Here is a 19,951-nt window from a genome sequence, read left to right as displayed (position 1 = left end):
GCGGAGCAGAGGGAGGTTCTGGCGCTCCTGTAGTAGTGTCCAGTTTTGAGAAATTGGAAAGTTGGCAACCCTACTCTCTTTCCCTCTTCTCTCTTGCTCTGTTTCCCTTCACCCCTTCCCTTCAGTGTCCTCTCTGCTTTCACTTTTTGCTTCATGTAGCTTATCCCCTTAGATAAACCCTCCCCAAAAATAAAATTGTGCAAATAACATGATGTTTGCAGCCATCACATTGTTCATTCTGCTGGTGTGTTATATCCCTTCCCTGGTTCTGTGTCTGTCTTGTCTATTTGGATTGTTTGCTCTTTGAGGCAGGGACTGTCTACTATTGTGTTTGTGCGGGGCCTAGCCCAGTGGGAGCCCTGTTCTTGATTGGTCCTTATGCACTACCGTAATAAACATAATAATAATAATTTTCCAGATCTTTTCTTCCATGTTGGGCAACCTTGTACCAGACTTCCCTTGTGCCTGCAGCAAGTACCTGACTCACTTTACCTTATTCAAATCCCTTCCTTCCAATTATTATTCTGGAACACGTTCCTTGTCTCAATGTTTCTTCTTAGATTCTATTGGCTGAGTAACACTTCGTTCCTTTGTTTATTCCCTGATTTACATCCTGATTTCTAATGACCTGAGTGTGATGAGCTCTTTAGATTACTTTCTCAAGTGGCAATGTTGACTCAATCTGTAAGCTCTGTGCACTGTCAACAACATTGGTTACAAATATCTTGCAGCTGTTTACTAACTAGCCTAATTATTTAATTACAGAAGCATAGATTACAATGTACCCTGCACATTGTAATATATGCTCAAGTATCGTCCGGTTATATTCCATATAGCTATAATGGAAGAGTGAGAAGGAGCCATTTTGATTATAAGGGATCATGATAATAAGGAGGCCTCTGGTTGTGTGTCAAAATTGACACCAAAAAAATCTCATGAGGATTATTTTGGCTTTTCAAGGCAACACATAGAGAAGTGATCTCTATTTAAACATGGCAAAAATAACCCTCACAGTATGACCTATGTGTGTTAGAGGCTAGCAGATGGATGATAAAAAAAAATACTTTCAAATACTCTGGAACAGAATTTAGTTACAATTTATTATAACTACTTAGGTCACTGTTAATCGGATTTTTAGATAAATGGGAAATAACTTTTCAGAGTAGTGTAGAAGAAGCTGTAATAAAAATGAAAAATCTCACACATTAGCTGAAGTACAATTATAAATTGAGTGGAATAATAGAAAATAAAAAGCACTTGAAATTACTCTGGCTATTTAAAGCTTTAGGACAGAGGAAAGGAAACCAGTCTGGGTCAATGACATGAATCTGTTAGAAGGCCCTTTCTCTACAGACGCTTTGCAAAAGCAGCATTGCACCAACTGCCTTCAGCTACCTCCTTATCTCAGCCTGCCTTCATATTCTTCCGCTTCCAGACCCTTTTATTTCAAAATCTGCCTGAATGTACAACATGAAAGGACTAAAAAAGTAGTTTTATTGGTAGGCATGCTTCAAACGATCATGACAATGATGGATCAAAGCTGTTACTATATAGTTTAGCTATAGGGAAGTCTGCAGTAAAGTTATCATCCATGCCATTTGTATGTTTGCCGGTGTCTTGGTGCAGTTAAATTTTTTGGGGAAAATATAATGGCAGGAAAATATAATTGCAGAAATATATTTGTTTTGGAATGATGCATTAAAACATAATTTTGAAAGGTCTAGAACTTACTGTAGTTCAGTGAATTTTTAATATTTTCTAAAAATTTAATAGCTCTAAAGGGAGAGCGAACTATGACTAAGAAGTCTCAAAATTGCTATTAAAGCTATACGAACCTTGACACATAATTGGAAAGCAGAAAAATAGTCTAATTTATAAAAGTTTGCACTTTGCATACTAAAATCTAGAGGGATTAAACTGCAGTCCAAATGTTCATTAATCTTCCCATTGAAGCGTTGCTGTCTGAAGTGCAGCTGGGTTATTATTAAATCTGAAGAAGGATTTAAGATTCAGAATGCATTTTGAAGCTATTATGTATATTATAACTTTTCCACCATCATTTTGAATTGATCACCCTTGTGAAAAATCAATCAAGGAAAATGTGGAGTTGCTTTTTCACACATAAAGATTACTTTTTAGAACAGGGGGAAAAAGGGGTTGTGTGTGTTTGATTAAAAAGTTGACATTTTGAGCAAGTTGTGTTGGAATAACCTTATCCATGCTTTCTGTAATGAAAACTAGCTGTAGGAAGTAGGATTGTAAAACTATTTAAAAAAAAATTAATCATGAGTTTAAAAAAAATTAGTTACGATTAATTGAAGTTTTAATCATACTTTAGCGCCTACAAATCAAAGCATGAAAGGACATGTGAATGTTTAGCATATCTGGCACGTAAATACCTTGCAACACTGACTACAATAGTGCCATGCGAGCTGCTGTTCTCACTTTCAGGCGACCTTGTAAATAAGAAGTGGGCAGCATTATCTACCGTAAACGTTTGTCTTAGCGGTTGACTGAACAAGAAATAGGACTGAGTGAACTTGTAGGTACTGAAGTTTTACATTGTTTTGTTTTTGAGTGCAATTATGTTAAAAAAAAATCTACATTTGTAAATTGCACTTTCACGATAGAAATTGCACTACGGTACTTGTATGAGATGAATTGAAAAAATACTATTTTATCATTTTTACAGCACAAATATATATAATCAAAACTAATAATATAAAGTGAGCACTATACACTTTGTATTCTGTGTTGTAAATTAAATCACTATATTTGAAGATGTGGAAAAACATCCAAAAATATTTATAATTTAAATTGGTTTTCTATTATTGCTTAAAGTGATTAAAACTGTGATTGATTGTGACTATTTTTTAATATAGTTAATTTGTTTTGCATTAATCACATACATTAACAGTAATTAATAGACAGCCCTAGTAGGAAGGAGATGGGGTTCAAGAGGGGGGTGGCAGCCCAGCCCAGGAAAAAAAAAGGCAGGGACGTATTTTCATTTTTGTGTGTGTAATTCTTAACCAAGCCACTATTGATTCAAGACTTCTTGTTCCTTCATCCTGTATTTTCCAGTGCAGTCTCTGTGTCTTTTAGATTTTAAGCTCTTTGAGGTAGGGACTGTCTATAGATCTGTATTTTCTACAGCACCAAGCACACTGTTGGCACTAGACAAATAGTACTAATCAAACTTTCTAATGATATATTATTGATTATAAACTCAGATCAGCTTGCTAGATCTTCAGTCTTCTTTCCCCCTCTAAATTGTTGAACTGTTTTACCATTTTAGAGACTATTTTTCTTTTTAAAGGTATTTTTCTTCTAAAAAGGGTGCATGCAGATAGATGATAATAATTAAAACACTCCTTCCTTATTTGACTTTTATGTTTCTGTGTTTATCTTTTGTCTCTCTTTTCTTCATCAGCCTTTCCCCGTTTGCACTTCCCTATTTCCCGGCCCACTTAGTCTATTTTCCCCTTCCACAACCATTCTACTGCTCTCCTGTCCTCTGCCATCTGCCATTTTGGTCCTCATTGTCTACAAATTCCCCTGCTTGGTGGGGAGTGTGGTCCTCCTGTGTCACCCAGACACTGTTCCTCAGATCAACAGTGGGGAATGGTGCGTAGGGAAGTCATTTCTTTTTTCCTTTGGCATGGGGAATCTTCTATCCTTGGCCTTGTGGATCTTTCCTCCTCTCCCCCACAAACACCCCCATCCAACCCTTCCTCCCAAAAAGAGCCCCAGACCAAAAACCACCACGATCATGTTTCTTGGAATAAAAAAAAAACCCTTCCTTGGTAGGAAGGGGAAGTATCCTTTTATCTTTGACTGTTCCGGCCTTCCGAAACCCAAATTCTCTCTCTTTCTCTCCTCCCCGCCCCACCCATCCTGAGGGTTATGGTAGGAGTGATAATATATTATAGTGAAAAGTGAGAGGCAGCATAGTCTAGTGGATTTCAGGATGTGAGTTCTTATCCAGAGTCTGTCAATTACATTTGGTATGTCCATGGGCAAATCATTCGTAACACTGTAAAGTCTCTGAGAGAAGGACCATGTTCTTCTGTATTTTCTCTGAAGTATCTAGTACTCATGGAAGCTGCAAAAGCAAACCACAGAATATGATCTTTGGAGTACTATTGGAATTGTTAGTGTGGGGTGTTTTTGTTTTTTGTTTAAAAGAACTGATGCAGAAAGAATAAGAGAATTTTTGACCTTGCAGGAAATTTTTTTCACTGGATTGTCACTATTCTTTGTATCCCTTTTGCAAGTAATCTGAAACACATTGGGACTTGTCCTTTGGCCGTATTGTTGCTCTTCATGTGTTGCTTCCTAGAGTATCAGTTATGCATCGTATTGTTTGTCTGTAGAGTATCTTATAACTTTTTAGCCTTAACAGAAATATATTTTCTACAGCAAATGTGCCAAATTCTAATGGGATAACAAATCTGTTGTGGTGTAAAAGTCGTGGCCATTCCAGTGCTCAAGAAGGCTTTCATTTTCATCTCCAAGGGAAACCTAAGAGCAATACGCACCCCAACTTTATCAGAATTGCACTTCAATACAAAACCTTAACAGTGACCTCCATAACGTTAAGGCAAAATAAGTTCCTATAGATATATTGAATATACTTCAATAGCACAGGTATAGGTGTGAGGTTTTTTGCAGGAGTGGTGGGTGAAATTCTGTGGCCTGCGTTGTGCAGGAGGTCAGACTAGATGATCATAATGGTCCCTTCTGACCTAAATATCTATGAATCTATGTGACAGTCAGATGTACTGATCTGTTGATACAAAAGCATATGAGATCACTAATAACATTTTGCATTGGAGTTCGGATTTGATCAACCTGGGATATGTGTTGCTTTTGGGCATCTTTTGGAGATGAAAGCCTTATGGAACACTGGAGTGTGCTGTCGACAGTGTTGTAGGCAGTATGAAGGTAGAAAGGAATGAATTTCCATTGTTTTAAGTGTTGAGGTGGATGAAGTGTATAGCCCCATTAAAGTCAATGGCAAACTGGGATTTCATCCTCTCTGTTTCCAGCGCTCATGTCAGGAAAATGAGAGTAGTGGGCCTATAATACTTCATCTGTCTCAGGGAGGTTTGTGTGCCCTTCATTGGGCTGTGGAGAATGGAAGGAAGCAACCACACTTTTTGGGTTCACATATGCACATACTACTACACCTCTACACCGATATAATGCGGTCCTCGGGAGCCAAAAAATCTGACCGTGTTATAGGTGAAACCGCATTATATCGAACTTGCTGATGATCCACTGGAGTGCGCAACCCCGCCCCCCAGAGTGCCCCTCTTTACCGCATTATATCCGAATTCGTGTTATATCGGGTTGGGTTATATCTGGGTAGAGGTGTATATACACCCAAATACTTAAGTGCACACTGCTTTTTGTGGAGAAATGTTAAAGCATCCTTTATATGCTCTCTGGGTTCCTTTTTGCTATCAATAACAGTGTTGTTCACTTTGGCCTGTAGTGTATAACAATATTAGGTAATTGAGACTATTACAGAGCACGAGTACTTACAAACAACCTTAACAGAATTTCCAGATTCTTCTATGATACTATTAAACTTCACAGCTTTCTTCGTAGTTCTGCAAACTCATTTTTAACAAAAAGTAAGAAATTTCTCCTTCTCCAAAGTAATTACTAAGGTTGAAAGTATATTGGTTGAGCGGTGTGGGGAAGGTTACACGGGGGCTTATGCTAACGTAAATAATGGAATTAAGTCTCCAAGGATTTTAATTTGGCACTTTCCAGGGATGCTAAATTAATTGGGGAAAAAAGACACACCTTTTTCTCTCCACTCCTTTCCCAATAAGCAACACATATTTTCAAAGTACTGGGTTGGGGTTTTTACCTACACAGCTTTCATTAAGCCTAATGAGAGTTGTACAGTGGAAATACAGCATAACTTAGAACATGTATTAATGTTTCAGGGTTTTACTGAACCTTTTTTACTGGTATGAGGAGAGACGGTATTATGGATTAAATTTTTAACGGGGCTTCACTCTGTTTCTCTCTGCCTGCATGATTTTTGAGTGCTCATATACACAGGCTATATAATTTACATGTGCAAAAGCCCTCTGAATAAGTAATGTGTTGAAAATTTTGATCTCTTTTGGTCCTCAAACATCCAAATATGTATGATTTCAAAATAGAGATATAGTAGGGTGTTTTTTCAGACTAATAGCTACTAACCCGCATTGGGGAAAAATAGCTACTGCAAGAGAACTTTGACAACGAAAAAAATACTTGCAGTGAAAGGATCTTTATATTTCAAGCAAAATTAACCCTGTATGACACCATTGACAAATGTGCTGAGACTTGCATGGTTTCCATTTTACACTCGAGTAGAGCAAAAATGAGAACCACAAGTCACTCTGGGGAAACATTTAATGAAGAGGAATAATCTTTTCTCCTACCACAAACTTAACCGTGGTTTTGTTTGGTAAATAACTGTAAAATTTGGGTCCCACATCCAGGGATGGACTATCCTGGGAGATCAGAGTATAAAACACTAATTTTTAACAATCATATTTATTTTGTGCAGAAATGATTTTTTTAAAAGAGCTACTCACCTTCCTGTCCAATGGCAATTAGGGAGCTCCCTTGCAAGTGGAATGAAAATCCTATTGGTTTTAAACAAACTATTTGTTTTAAACAAAATTGCTTTCATTTTAAAAAAAAGATTGTTTCCAGTTATCTGTTGTTGCAGAAATTGCCTTTTGTAGTGTATGGATGTAATGCATTCTTTCTGAGTCTGCCAGATACAGTTTCAGCGTGTTTCAGGGCTGGCTCTAGGTTTTTTGCCGTCCCAAGTGCAAAAAACCACAACCCTCAGAGAGCGCAACTTCTGAAGCAAAAAAAACCCAAAAACAAACAACAACAAAAAAAACCACCCGGAATGCCGCCCCTGGAATTCTGCCACCCCAAGCACATGCTTGGTTTGCTGGTGACTTGAGCCGGTTGTGGCATGTTTTGATGCTCATCACTTTCACAAGTATTAAATATAACATTTAATAAGATTCTGGTCATCTTTAATGCTGATTTTTAGATCCCCGAATAACTTGGAAATAGACCTGATTCTTGTCAACTTGGGAAAGCTGTGAGCACCAGCAGAGAGGCAGTAAACTGGGGCAGTTCAAGGGGACCATAATAACACACCTGCTTCTTAATTTTCTTAGCTCTCCAGCTCTGTTTTAATCAGTAGAACTCAAGGTGCTTTACAAAGGGAGGTCAGTTGCATTACCCATTCTACAGATGGGGAAACCGAGGCACAGGAAGGTGAAATCGCTTGCCCATGGTCACCCAGCAGACCAATCACAGAGCTGGGAATAGAACCCTGGGCTTCTGAGCCTCAGTCTAGTGCTCTGTCCTCTAGGCATACTGAGCTCCCTCATCTTACTCTTGTTTCAAGTACCAGCCATAACACTGGTGGGGGTAGATCAGAAAGCCAGAATAACATACTTCTGAATATCTTTTCTTTGGAATGTTCCACATAATTTTATTCAGATCTCATAAACTAGCATCTCTTTTCATAAATTACATTGATAGCAAGTATTACAAAATTAGAATGGAAAACCATTTGTCTTGGCAGCAGCAACAGGAATATTCACTGTTGGGGAGTAGCATATGTAAAACTAACAGCAAACTGCCTGTGCACTCAAAAAACATCCTTTGATTTCTTGTTTCCTCTTTTTGTTTCCTCATATTTATTTTTCGCTAATTGCTTTTTCCTGGTCTCTCTCTAGCTGTCTGTCTTGTGATTCTCTTTTCCTTTTGAAGTTTTTCTCTCTTTTTCAAATTCCTTCTCCTTTTTCTTCCTTTTTTGGTCTGTCTCATTTTTCTTCCCCCTCTTTCCTTTTAATTTTATTGGAACCCTTTCACTCAATGTGTGAATCCCTCATCTTTCTTACCCTCTTTTCCCCCAGTTTTCCCCTCTCATACTAATCTGGACCCCCATTTTTCCAGTGTCTCTTTGCAGACCTGCTTTTCCCATTATCTCTTTCTATATGCTTTGGTGCATCTCCCCTTGTTTCTTATGTGCTTCCTTTTACTTCCAATTTCCTCGTATGGTTGTGGGGGGCCCTTTGACCAGCCTGTTGCGTTCTCCCCCAGCTCTGTCTCAGTTCACTTCCTAGCTCTGTCTTTTAGTCAGTCTGAGACATCGCTATTGAAGGAAGTTGTCAGGAAGACTTTAGAGGTCAGAGTAGCACACAGAGGAATTGGAGAGACCATCACAAAGCTGATGACTGATGGGGAGGGATTTTTGCCTAAACGTAGGGGAGCACTAGTCCCACAGAGGAGAGATGTTCACTCGTTATTCCTCGGCCCTTGCCAGTGGTAGAACCCAATAGCTTTCCTGTTGAGTTCTTTGTCTTCAATGTTGCTAAGCATTCTTGAGTTAAGTAATAGATTTCCAGATCTTCCAGAGAAATCAGGGTGTAGCATAGTAGTGCTTTCTCTCTCTACAGCCAAGGGAATGTCCTGTGAAAAACGTAATCCAAGCATACTTTTGCAAATGTTTCTTTTCCCAAATAGATGCAGTTGGATCTAATCAGAGGGCAACAAGTATTTCTACAGTTTTGCTCCAGAGGTGGAAGTAGTTTTGGTTCCTTGATAGGGTTGCCAACTTTTTAATTGCACAAAACTGAACACCCTTGCCCCATCTCTACCTGAGGCCCCAACCCTGCCTTCTCTGAGCCCCGCCCCCTGCACACTCTGTCCCCTCCTTCCTCTGTTGCTCACTCTCTCCAACCCTTGCTAATTTTCACAAGGCTGGGGCATATTCCCTCTATTTTTTTCCATCCATATGTGGAATAAATGTTATGTGCACTGAACTGTGTGCCGATGTGCACCACCAGTAGAAACAAAAAAAACTATATATATATTGTGACAGGGTCAGGCCATATGGCTATAGGAGAGTAATAGAAAGCAGACATATTAGCCCAAGGGCAAAGTAGGTCCTTTTTCCCTGGGTAAGGTAATAGGGAAGGTTTCAGAACAATCAGGAACCTTCTGGAGACAATTAAGACAGGCTGATTAGAACACTGCAGCCAATCAAGAAGCTGCTAGAATCAATTAAGGCAGGCTAATCAGGGCATCTGGGTTTTAAAAAGGAGCTCACTTCAGTTTGTGGTGTGCGTGTTTGAGGAGCTGGGAGCAAGAGGCACTAGGAGCTGAGAGTGAGAACGCGGACTGTTGGAGTAGAAGGCGGTCCCAGGTTCCCCGCAAACCTCCCAACTCCTGGTCAGACACAGGAGGAGTTGTCCTGGACTGTGGGTTCATGAAAATGGCCAAACTGAGGGCTGCTGTGAAGCTCCAAGATGAGCAAATCTGCCAGTAAGCACAAGATCCACCAAGGTAGAGGAGGAACTTTGTCTCTCTCTCTCTCTGTTTAAAAACTTACCATAGGGATAATTACTCCAGACAGGACAGGTTAGGCATTTTAGAACTCACTACTCAAAAGAATTAAATTTAAGTGTAAGAGAAATAAAAATTATGAAATGCATAGACCAGTCAAAACACTAAAATAACACACTTTAAAAGAATAAAATTACAGAGAATATATGTGCATTGCAGAAAGTTCAAAGAAGTAACAACAATAATAATACAAGTATGTGTTGGGAGGTGAGTGTGAAAAAGACTGTGTGTGAGAGAGAGAGAGAGAGAGACACACACACAGAGAAACTGTGTGTGTGCTTGCTGCTGGGGAAAGCTGTGCGCTGTCTCTTTAAGACACTCACTGAAAGCTCTCCTGCTCTGTCCTGAGCCCTGTTATCTCCCCTCCCCTGCTCTGTGGAGGTGGGGTACATGGGCGGGGGATGGGGGGGGGAGAGAGAGAGAGAGAGAGACTGTGTGAGGTGGCTGCTGGGGAAATCTCAGAAACAGTGCACTGTCTCTTTAAGAAAGACACTCAGCCACTCACCATTCAGACCTTACACTGTAACAGCTCCCAGTCCTCCTGAGCCAGGCTGTATCTCCTCTGCCCTGCTCTGTGGAGATGGGGTACAGGGGCGGCGGCAGGGGGACACCCTGACATCAGCACTCTCCTCCCACCCCATCCCCTGCTCTGCATATCCAGCAGGAGGGTCCCAGGAGCAGCTGCAGGATGGAGCAATGTGGGGGAAGGGGCACCTGAACACAAATCAGCTGGGAGGCACTTAAATCTCTCCTGCATGGCTGCCCAAGTCTGCAGCTTACAGGGAACACGGCTGGGCAGGAGGTTGGGGTGCAGGCTTTGGGGTGGGTCAGGGATGACGGTTTTGGGGTGTAGGAGAGGGCTCTGGGCTGGGGGATGGAGCCTAGGGGTTCGGTGTGTGGGAAGTGGCTCTGGGCTGAGGCAGGGGGTTGGGGTGTAGAAAGGGTAATGGGCTCTGGGCCAGGGTGCGGGCTCTGGGGTGAGGCCAGAAATGAGGGGTTCAGGGTGTGGGAGGGGGTTCTGGGCTAGGGCAGGGGGTTGGGGTGCAGGTTCTGGGAGGGAGTTTGGGTGCGGGAGGGGGTGTGGATGCAGGAGGGGACTCAGCTGGGTTGCGGGAGGGGGTGTGCAGGAGAGGGTGAGGGATGTGGGCTCACAGCAGCTCTTACCTCAGGGAGCTCCCTGGGAGCAGTGACATGTCCCTCGGCTCCTAGGCGGAGGCGCGGCTAGACAGCTCTGTGTGCTGCCTCAGCCCATGGGCGCTGCCCCCGCAGCTCCCACTGACCGCGTTTCCCAGGCAACGGGAGCGGCAGAGCCAGTGCTCGGGGCAGCACGCGGAGTCCCTCTCTCCTCCGCCTAGGAGACAAGGGACTTGTCGCCTCTTCTGGGGAGCTGTGTGGAACCAAGTAGGGAGCCTGCCAGCCCTGCCAACTGGACTTTTAATAGCCCAGTCCAAGGTGCTGACCAGAGCCATCAGGGTCCCTTTTCGACCGGGTATTCTGGTCGACAGCTGGCAACCCTATTCCTTAACTGTCTTATTACCACTTAGATCTTTACCAAAGGATTTGTATCTGCATTTCCTCTGATACCAGTGGAGTTCCGGGAACTTTAAAGTTCTTCGAGGAGCGTCCCTGTGGGTGCTCCACTTTAGGTGTCTTGGCACATTGCGCTTATAATTGAAGATTTACAGTAGCAGTGTCTCGGTTGGCTGCGCACGCATGGCGTCTCACCACACTCCGAGCGGCTACCTAGCATGCGCAGCCAACCGACCCCCAGTTCCTTCTTTACTGCTCTTGGCTTGAGTCGGAGCAACAGCAGCATCCCTTCTACTTTGTAGAAAGTTTATATTCCTTCCTTTTTATTTTATCTTCTCTCTTCTAGTTAACTTCGGTTACCATTACTTTTAGTTTCTTCCATAATTTAAAAAAAAAATCAGGGTAGTTTTTTCACCTCCCGCCTCTGGCAGGCCTCCACCAATGACTGCTTAAACACGGGCTCCCCAGTTTCTCTCCAGAGCTGGACCTTCCTCAGGCATGCCTGGTTCCCCTGGATTTAAATGCTGCCTGACATGCAGGCTATCTATACCTGTTTCAGATGGCCACGCTCAGTGGGTCCGCCGTCTCAGAGAGACCCATATTCCTCAAAAGTGTCCTCATTGTAAAAAAACTGACTGTCAGGACGCTAAAGGCCAGGGACCACCAGTATTACTCGTGATGGAGAAATCCCTCAGGCCAACCTCCAATCCAGATTCCAGGACGCCTCCTGGCCAATGGTCACCAGCAGCAGCCTCAGACAAGGGCTCTACTACCAAGACTGCTTTGAAGAACCCTATCACTAAAAGGCGACCAAACACCCGTTTCAGTCATTGCTACAGCGAGACCTGCCTAAAAAGAAACTGTCTCCTGGCAAAAATTCTGCCCCGGTACCGATGACACCAAGAGCCTCGGACCGCGAGGCACCGGGAATGTCCGGTACTGAGATTTCCCAAGGAGCCAAGGACCCGGTACGGGCAGGTTCTCAGTTGGGTGAGCTATCTAAAGCCAAGCTCCTTAGCTTGGCACCGACCATGAAGAAGATTGTCTCGGCACCGCCTGCTGTAATGGCGCCACCTGCTGCACATATACAGCTCAGCAAGACCTCGGCACCAACAGTTCTGACCCTCTCCTCTCAGATTGCGCTGCCATTCCTGGCACCGAGCTTCCTGATACTGCAACTTTTCCCTAGATAGGCAGACCTGTCAGTTTCTTCTACACCAGGGACCCCACTATTCGGTACCAATGCTACCGCAGCGAGGCCCGGACCAAGCCAGACCATCACCCCAGGGGCTTCGGTGCCACCTTCTTCCAGTGATGATGTTGAGGAGGATGACCCAGGACTATGTAGAGAACTAAATCAGTATTTTAGTGGTTTTAGCAAGTACAATTACAGGTATGCAAATGAGTTAGTCCTTGTTAATATGTTGGCTCATGAGCATCTGATGTCACAATCCCATTACCTAACAGTGAGCTGTTTATTATTATTTTGAAATCAGCCTTTTAACTTTTTTTTAAAGCTATATTTTCCCTCTTCTGTTTGTAAGAAACACACTAGCAGACTGTCAAAATGCAGGAGACCAGTGGAAGTTATTCTGTTTTTACAGGCTTTTAGTGTTTTATTCTCTTTAACTGTTCTTAACTATGATAATTTTTGTTTTGTTTTACTGGTTATGTAATTTTTTGGCTGAGAAAGGAATGAAGTTGCTTGGGACTAGTGCTTGGAGAAGAGAGGACAAATCGTCCTGGTTGCTGTGTCTTGGTGTCTTTCTGGTGCTGAGTCTGCATGTCTCCCGAGCCAATGCCTTTTGGGTTGCTCATCTGAACATATCATTTCAAATAGGGAACAAGACTGTATGGGAGTTAGCTGACAATGGAGTTTTTGGAAAAAACTCCCCATTGCAGAAGGTGTCTGGAGTGGTGGTGCCACCAGAGGGAATGAACCAAATTGCCTGCAACCCTTTAACAAACTTCAGCAGGCCTGTAAACTCTGAGAGCTGGATAGCCCTCATTAAGAGGGGACACTGTACCTTCACAAAGAAAATAAATGTGGCAGCAGAGAGAGGAGCAGTTGGCGTGATTATCTATAACCATCCAGGTACAGGAAATGGAGTATTTCCTATGATGTACCTGGGTTCAGAAGATATTGTTGCAATTATGATTGGCAATCTGAAAGGTGTGGACATTTTACACTTGATACAGAATGGCATCCAAGTAATAATAGCAATAGAAGTAGGAAAACGCTATGGTTCCTGGATGAATCATTACTGGGGGTCGCTTCTCATCTGCACATGGGTAACGGTGGCCTATTTTACCTTTTACTGTGCTGGAAGGCTAAGGATAGCAAGAACTCATATCAGGAGATGCCAACAATTAACAGATGTCAAGAAAGCTATTGGTCAACTTGAGCTTCGCATATTAAAAGAGAGTGACAAGGAAGCCAAAACAGATGCAGAGAACTGTGTAGTGTGTCTGGAAGTATACAAGCCCAAAGACGTAGTGCGCATTTTAAGATGCAGACATATTTTCCATAGGAAGTGCATTGACCCTTGGCTGCTGAAGCACAGAACATGCCCCGTGTGCAAATATGACATTCTCAAAGCTAGGGAAACTGAGCTGCCTGTTAAAAATGAAGCAGAGTCTTTACAAGCTGTAGTGCCAAATGAAGCTCCTAACACCACTTTACTTAATGAAGAAGATAATCATAATGAATATGTGTTAGTACAAGGTGCAGAGAGACCATCTGTGGATGAATAACTTCCTTCACAGATGGATAATCAAACCATTTCTTTGGTCCTTCATGTTGCTTCACCTTGATCACCTAGTTTGTAAAGGTCAAAATTAAACTTATATTCTTGAAATAAATTCCGAAATTCTGTCAGCATAAATTTTGAACTCTTTTTGCTAATTTCAATAATGCTCTGAAATGTAGAACGGATGAACGTGAATGAACTTGGCAAGTATTTCTATGATAATGAGTACTTTTTATGTGACACTTTTTGGCAACTTAAATGTCACCGTTTATACTTTCTATGTAAAAATAGTTAGGAAAACTTTGTCCTGAAAAAGAATTAAATTGTCTCTGTAACTTATTACATATGAAAAATTTCAGTCTTTACTTTACCGGATGGAGTAGAACACATCTGTGTGTTTTTGTGCAGTAGCCTGGTATGGCAAAGATATACAACTTTTCATTTTAATATATGGATATCACATCCTTTTGGTTAAATTATACCTTCCTAGCTAGGTAAAACACATGATTTTAAAACCAGTTAGGTTTTTTTTTTTTTACATCTGCTACTTTGATTTAAATTGTATTTCCTATTCTCAGTCTTTTTTCTGTTGAGGTAGGGGTTTGGAGGGCACTGCTCAGATGAGGTGGGAGACAGGAGACCAGAGAAGCATTGAGGCAGCATTGGGCAGAGTTATAGTTTCTGTTGGGAGTCTGCTTAGGTTTAAGGAACACTTCTTCCCTTTTTCTCTTCCCCGCTCCCTCCCACCCCCAACTTTTATCCTTCAAAGACTCAGGAGAGAACGAGAGAAACTGATCGTTGATACTGATTTACTTGCTACATATGTAAATTGTCCACACAGCTGATTCTACCATTGTACTAATACAATATATTGTTTCCTTTTCCTCCCTCCCGTGCCCACATGTTTGTGTCTCCATCAGTTACATATTTTCTTGTCTCTTAGAATAGATTGTAAGCTCTCTGGGGGCATGGACTGTAATTTCTTACATTGTACAGAGCCTGCTAGCACAATAGACCCATGGAGCCCTGATGTGATGGAGATCTCTATGTGCTACTGTAACCCATGCCTGGTTGGTGTGGTGCTCTGTCCCCCTTTAGTGGCACCTAGCCCAGCTAGAGATTGATGAGTCTGCTACAGCCTTGGCTAAGAGCCATGTGGCTTTTAGCTCATGCAGTAGAGGCTCGTATGCCAAGCTTCAGAGGTCCCAGGTTTGATGCTGATGACTGGGATCTGTCGGCATTACAGTACAAAGAATAAATAATGAGAATTATGCTGCCACCTTGCCATTTCTTAGAGTACAGGAGGATTAGAGGAAGGAGCCTTTAATTCCCCAGCTTCTTCCACATCTTCTTCCTATGGCTACTGCACTAGCATAATACACTTACTGGTTCCTCACCTGCTCTTTTCACCTAGACACGCATGATGGAGAAAAGGGACAAGCAACCGCATAAGAAAATAAAAATCACCATACTGGAGGAGTCTGGAGGTCCATCTAATCCAGTATCCAGTCTCTGACAATAGTCAGGAGCACATCTCCAGAGGAAGGTGTAAGGATGCTGCAGCAGGCAAATGTGGGATAATCTGCCCCCTCCCCCACATTAAATCTCATCCTAATATCTAAATTGAGATTAGTTTAAACCAAGAAGCATAAGGTTGATATCCTTTCTAAAATGTTGTGTTACTAATTATAACTGGATCGTCTTTATCCATAGAAGTGTACTATTCCTTTTTCAGTCTTGCTAAATTCTTGGTCTCAATGATTTGTTTGGGAATGACTTCCAAAGTCTAATTGCACGTTTTTTGAAAAAGCAGTTATTTTTATTGGCTTTGAATTTGCCGCCTTTTAGTTTCATTAAAGATTGTCTTGTTGCTGTGTTATGAGATAGGGAGAATAAATGTTCCCAATGTAACTTCTCTACACAATTAATTCTTTTCTTTTTAACATATCTCCTCTTGTTCGTCTCCTTTCCATGATAAACAATCCCACTCTTTTTAGTCTGTTTTCCATAATGGGGCCTTTTCAAACAAACAAAAACCATAAGTAAGGGGGAAAATAACTTCAGCTGAATGGCAGACAGTCTAATTTTACATAATTGAACAAGATGCTTAAAATAATATCAAAGATATTTAAGGTAACAAACAATAAAAGTTTGCGTTTGTTTTGCACAAGTCCTAAAGTAATGAGAGAATGGTTCCAGTGTTGTTTGCAAGTTCACTTTCTCAAAATTTATTGCAGGGTTTTTTTTTTTACCTGTTAATAAGGAGTTTGTAAAACACATGGGACGAATTTCAAATGTTTGCATAAGTAAGTGCAACACCAATTGGTCAGGGCTGAATTTGTCTTATTAGGTGATTTGGCTCACTAAGTGGATTGATGTTTGGGTAAGGGAGACCAAAGAAAATGTTTAAAGTCGCAAATGTAGCACTATTACAATTTATCAGCTGTAATACTTTAGTAATACCCTGATCTGAGGAAACTAGTAAATATTGGTATTTTGTAGATACAGTGGGTAGATATTTATCATTAATAGGGTTTAGCTACACAGAAGCCTGCTGGAGGGAGGCCACAATAATACAAAATGGAAGCAGTGAGTTTTTTTTTTTTTTTTAAAAAAGTGAAAAGAAAACTTAAATTATAAGTTTACATGATATTGTGGTCTAATGGGTTTTTGTATCTTACAAACTGGTTAAATATTATTGAAATTACAGTTGCTGAAATTGAGATAATGTAAATTAAATTGTTTAGTAAATTGGCTTTCTAATCTTTTAAGTAGAAAAAAGGGTACTTTGTCATCAAAATCTCTTAATGTTCATGCACAGCCATGTGGACTTCATTAAATTCAGTATTAAGTTTAGTGAATACTACAGTGTTTTCATGTTTGAGTGGCAAGTCCTAGGTCCAGTAAAAAACACAAACAAACAAAAAACCTCCCCCCACCACACAACCACTTGTTTGGGTATGTATTTTACATTTTTCAGTGCTAGCTTTTCTTAGTCCATAGGAACGTTACTTAAAAGATAAATGTGTTACACAGCTCCATTCTTGTAAGCTGTTTACTCATTCCATTATTTTTTTAATTCAAAAAGTGAATTATTAGATTTTATTTGAAGGATAATTGATAAGAATAATTGATCCAGTGCTATAAGACTACTGTGAAGTGTTCCAAACCTATCATAGCAGCAAGATTAATCCATAAGTTTATTCACAATGATTAGGCTAAAGGAAACTTTTTAAAGGAAATTATTTCAATAGATAAAAAATGGTAATTTCTGCAGCTGTAACAGACGATGCACTTGTGGCCAATTTTACGATAGTTAGGTTAAGCCCATGCTTGAGCCCATCTCATTTAGTGAGGAGGATATGGAAAAGAGTATTGTATCGATAGAAGGTTATTGTCTAAGTTTGTGTGTTGACCCAGGAGTCGTTTCCAGGATTGAGATTGGTGATCCATTTAAATACTTATACATTTTGGTGATTTATGGATTGTAGCAAATGCAAGGGGACTAAACTCAGTAAGGGTTTTTTTTGGAGGGCAAACTCCCAGTGCCCAAAAAAAGGGGAAGGGTCGATGGGAAATCAGGACCCTGAGACTGACAGTCCCCAGGAACAATGGGGAGAAGCAAATGCTCCAGGTCAGCCTGATAGACAGGGTGGGCAGGCTAATCAGGGAGTCAGGAGACCAGGGAAGTCCCGTCCTCCGTGTGAGCTGGAATTGCCTGGGGCAGACAGAGTGGGGCAGAGCTAAGGAGAGAGCAGGGGCCCAAGCTGAGCTGGGGAGCAGAACTGTGCCAGATCCAGAGGGGCCAGAGATGCAGCCCAGGGAGCAGATCCTGTGCTGGGAGCAGAGCTGCAGCCACAGAGACAGAGGGGCCAGAGAAGCAGCCCAAGGGGCTGGAGGCAGAGCCAGTAGCATCATCAGTGCTGAGGCAGAGTGGAGCTGGAGCTAGAGCCAGGTGTGGTGAGCAACTGGGGCCAGCCAAGGGGGGATCCTGGGCAAAAGGTCGAGCGCAGAAAGACCCCCCCCCAGCCAAGGGCTCTTGCATGCCAGACTGGGAGGGGATTTTAACCCGATGGGGGGCTGACGCTGGGAAGAAGGGTCCCACCACCCAAAGCCCAGAAGTGTGTGGCCACCACCAGAGCAAGTGTCCAACCCGCAGCATCCCTGCAGCACAGCCAGGGCCTGAGAAGAAGGCCTGGGACTTACAAGGGACAGACTGTGAATTGCCCTGACATTACAGAAACACTGTTTGTGATGTTGCCTGCCACTGAGCGGGGTGGTCTGTTTTCCTTTAACCTTTCCCATTTTTCCTTACCATTAATTTAATTAGCAATTAACTTAAAAAGAGAATATTTGCTTTAAATTGTATGTAATGATCAGTGGTTCAGGGAAGTGTTCAGTGCACAGAGAGTACCCCAGAGTGGGGACACCCTAGCCCCTGTCCTAGGTGACCACAGCAAGGTTGGAGGTCGAGCCCCCCAGGAATCCTGGGCCCAGCCTTGTTGGGGTTACAAGGACTCTGCCAGACAGGAAAGTGGTAAGGCTGCCCTTGAGGACAGGGAGGCCTCTGGGTAAAGGAAGTGGGAGCAAGGACTCAGATCCTTCTGCTAGCCCACTTCACCAGGGTAGTGCAGAAGCCAGGAAAGTTCCCCACAATAGCGGGACCATTCCCCTGCTTACACAAAGTCAGGAGAGCTCCTCAGGAAAGGAAGCTGGCCTCTTGTCATCAGTCTGTTCCGATTGCATCCTATATGCCAGCCAGGCACTCTGATCTCCCCGGCATCAGATGCTTTGACACCAGCGGTCATGTGGGGTTTTTATGTCTGTGGATGAGGTCCATGTTAGGTCTCCACTGTCCCACTGACTTCAGTCTGACAGCCTATATGCTGAGTGGGTAAATATGGTAGACTGGGATTGTTCTGGGGAAGTGAAAAATGTTTTGGTATAGAACAAGAAATCTTTCACAACAAAGTTCTATGCCCCAACCTGAACAGGCAGAAGGTATCTTAAAAGGCTACTACTGGCTGACCCATCTAGTGCAGTGTTCCATAGAAATAAACTGATCCTTTGTCTTCACCCATTGCTCCTGGAGGGTGGTTTTACTGTACTGGTACAGCTTTGCTGGTGTAGCTGCATCCACATTAGGAGTGCTAGCTGGTATACTGGTAAAGCACTACCACTGAGGTTTCCGTGTTTCACTTAGATTAATCCATGAATGTTTCTTATCTCCAAGCCCTGGTAGCTACCTTGCTAAGGCTAGGTTATGTAGTTTAGCTAGTTAGAACTAAGCCTAGTTTTAAATACAAGAACAATAGGGGGAAAAATCTTCTGTAAACTTACTGTTAAACACATTCTTTAAACCAATGCACTAATTATCAAAATGAACAACCTGATTTAGGGAGAGGATTGGGTTTCATGTATGCCCTAGTCTGCAGGAATGAAAGTGAAGGACTGGGGTGCTTATAACAATGGCTATGGAAATGGGTGCTGGCAAGAAAGTGTATGCAATGAGATCTAAAGTCTATACCTTGTAGAGATGAGTAAAGTATGAACCCAGACCACGGGAGTGCAGAAATTCAGCCAGGAGGCTCCCTGAAGAGTGGCTTGGGTACTGTGGAATGGTGATAGATGGAGTAATGGAACCATTCCAGCTACGATGTCAGTGCTGTCTAACTTCACTGCAGCACAACATCCTTCGGACAGCGGGGTTTACTATAAGATTTCATGAAATTTTTTTTAAGCAAGGAAATCCAGGCACAAAAACTTAACAGGCGCTATAAGTTTCAGGAGAAAAACCGCAACAAACACAATAGAAAGCATGGAATTTTGCATTTAAAGTGAAATGAATCATATGCCTTCAATACAAGGAACAAGAATCTCTTAATGTCTTTTTAATGCATTGCATTGTCATATTTATAGTACATATGGTATATTTCACTCTTAACTGTGAAATTCCCTTCCTTTGTAGTTTTTCTGTCACAAACATAATATTTTGTAAATATAGCCTTTATGTATGAATGTTCCTGGTTTTTTATTCATTTTTATCTTAAGACGGTTTTCTCCAAAGTATGTGATAAGCTGTTTATATTAAGGATGTTGTGATTTATTTATTTTCAATGACTTCTATAGGGAAATTATCATTCATTAAGAGTCTATCCTGAGGCTGGATGGAGGCATTAAAGAAGTCAGATCAGTTCCTTCTCAGTAGATACATATGAACT

The 19,951-nt window shown here is 41.9% G+C and overlaps 2 protein-coding genes across 24 annotated transcripts in view; both read left to right on the top strand.

Annotated features, from left to right (window-relative positions):
- CADPS2 (calcium dependent secretion activator 2) overlaps positions 1-19,951 on the top strand; it is a 585,486-nt gene that overhangs the window by 147,738 nt on the left and 417,797 nt on the right. The window lies entirely within an intron of this gene.
- Positions 12,574-13,734, top strand: RNF148 (ring finger protein 148). Its single transcript, XM_073342966.1, has one exon. It carries the CDS (start codon positions 12,622-12,624, stop codon positions 13,732-13,734), a length of 1,113 nt encoding a protein of 370 aa, XP_073199067.1. The 5' UTR covers positions 12,574-12,621.

Source organism: Lepidochelys kempii, chromosome 1, assembly GCF_965140265.1.
Source record: "Lepidochelys kempii isolate rLepKem1 chromosome 1, rLepKem1.hap2, whole genome shotgun sequence".
Taxonomy (NCBI): Eukaryota; Metazoa; Chordata; order Testudines; family Cheloniidae; genus Lepidochelys; species Lepidochelys kempii.
The sequence above is the reverse complement of the archived record's forward strand: the minus strand, read 5'-3'. Positions and strand labels throughout refer to the sequence as shown.

Coding starts and splice junctions, on each gene's coding strand:
- RNF148 (XM_073342966.1), top strand. CDS start 12,622: ATGATAATTTTTGTTTTGTTTTACTGGTTATGTAATTTTTTGGCTGAG.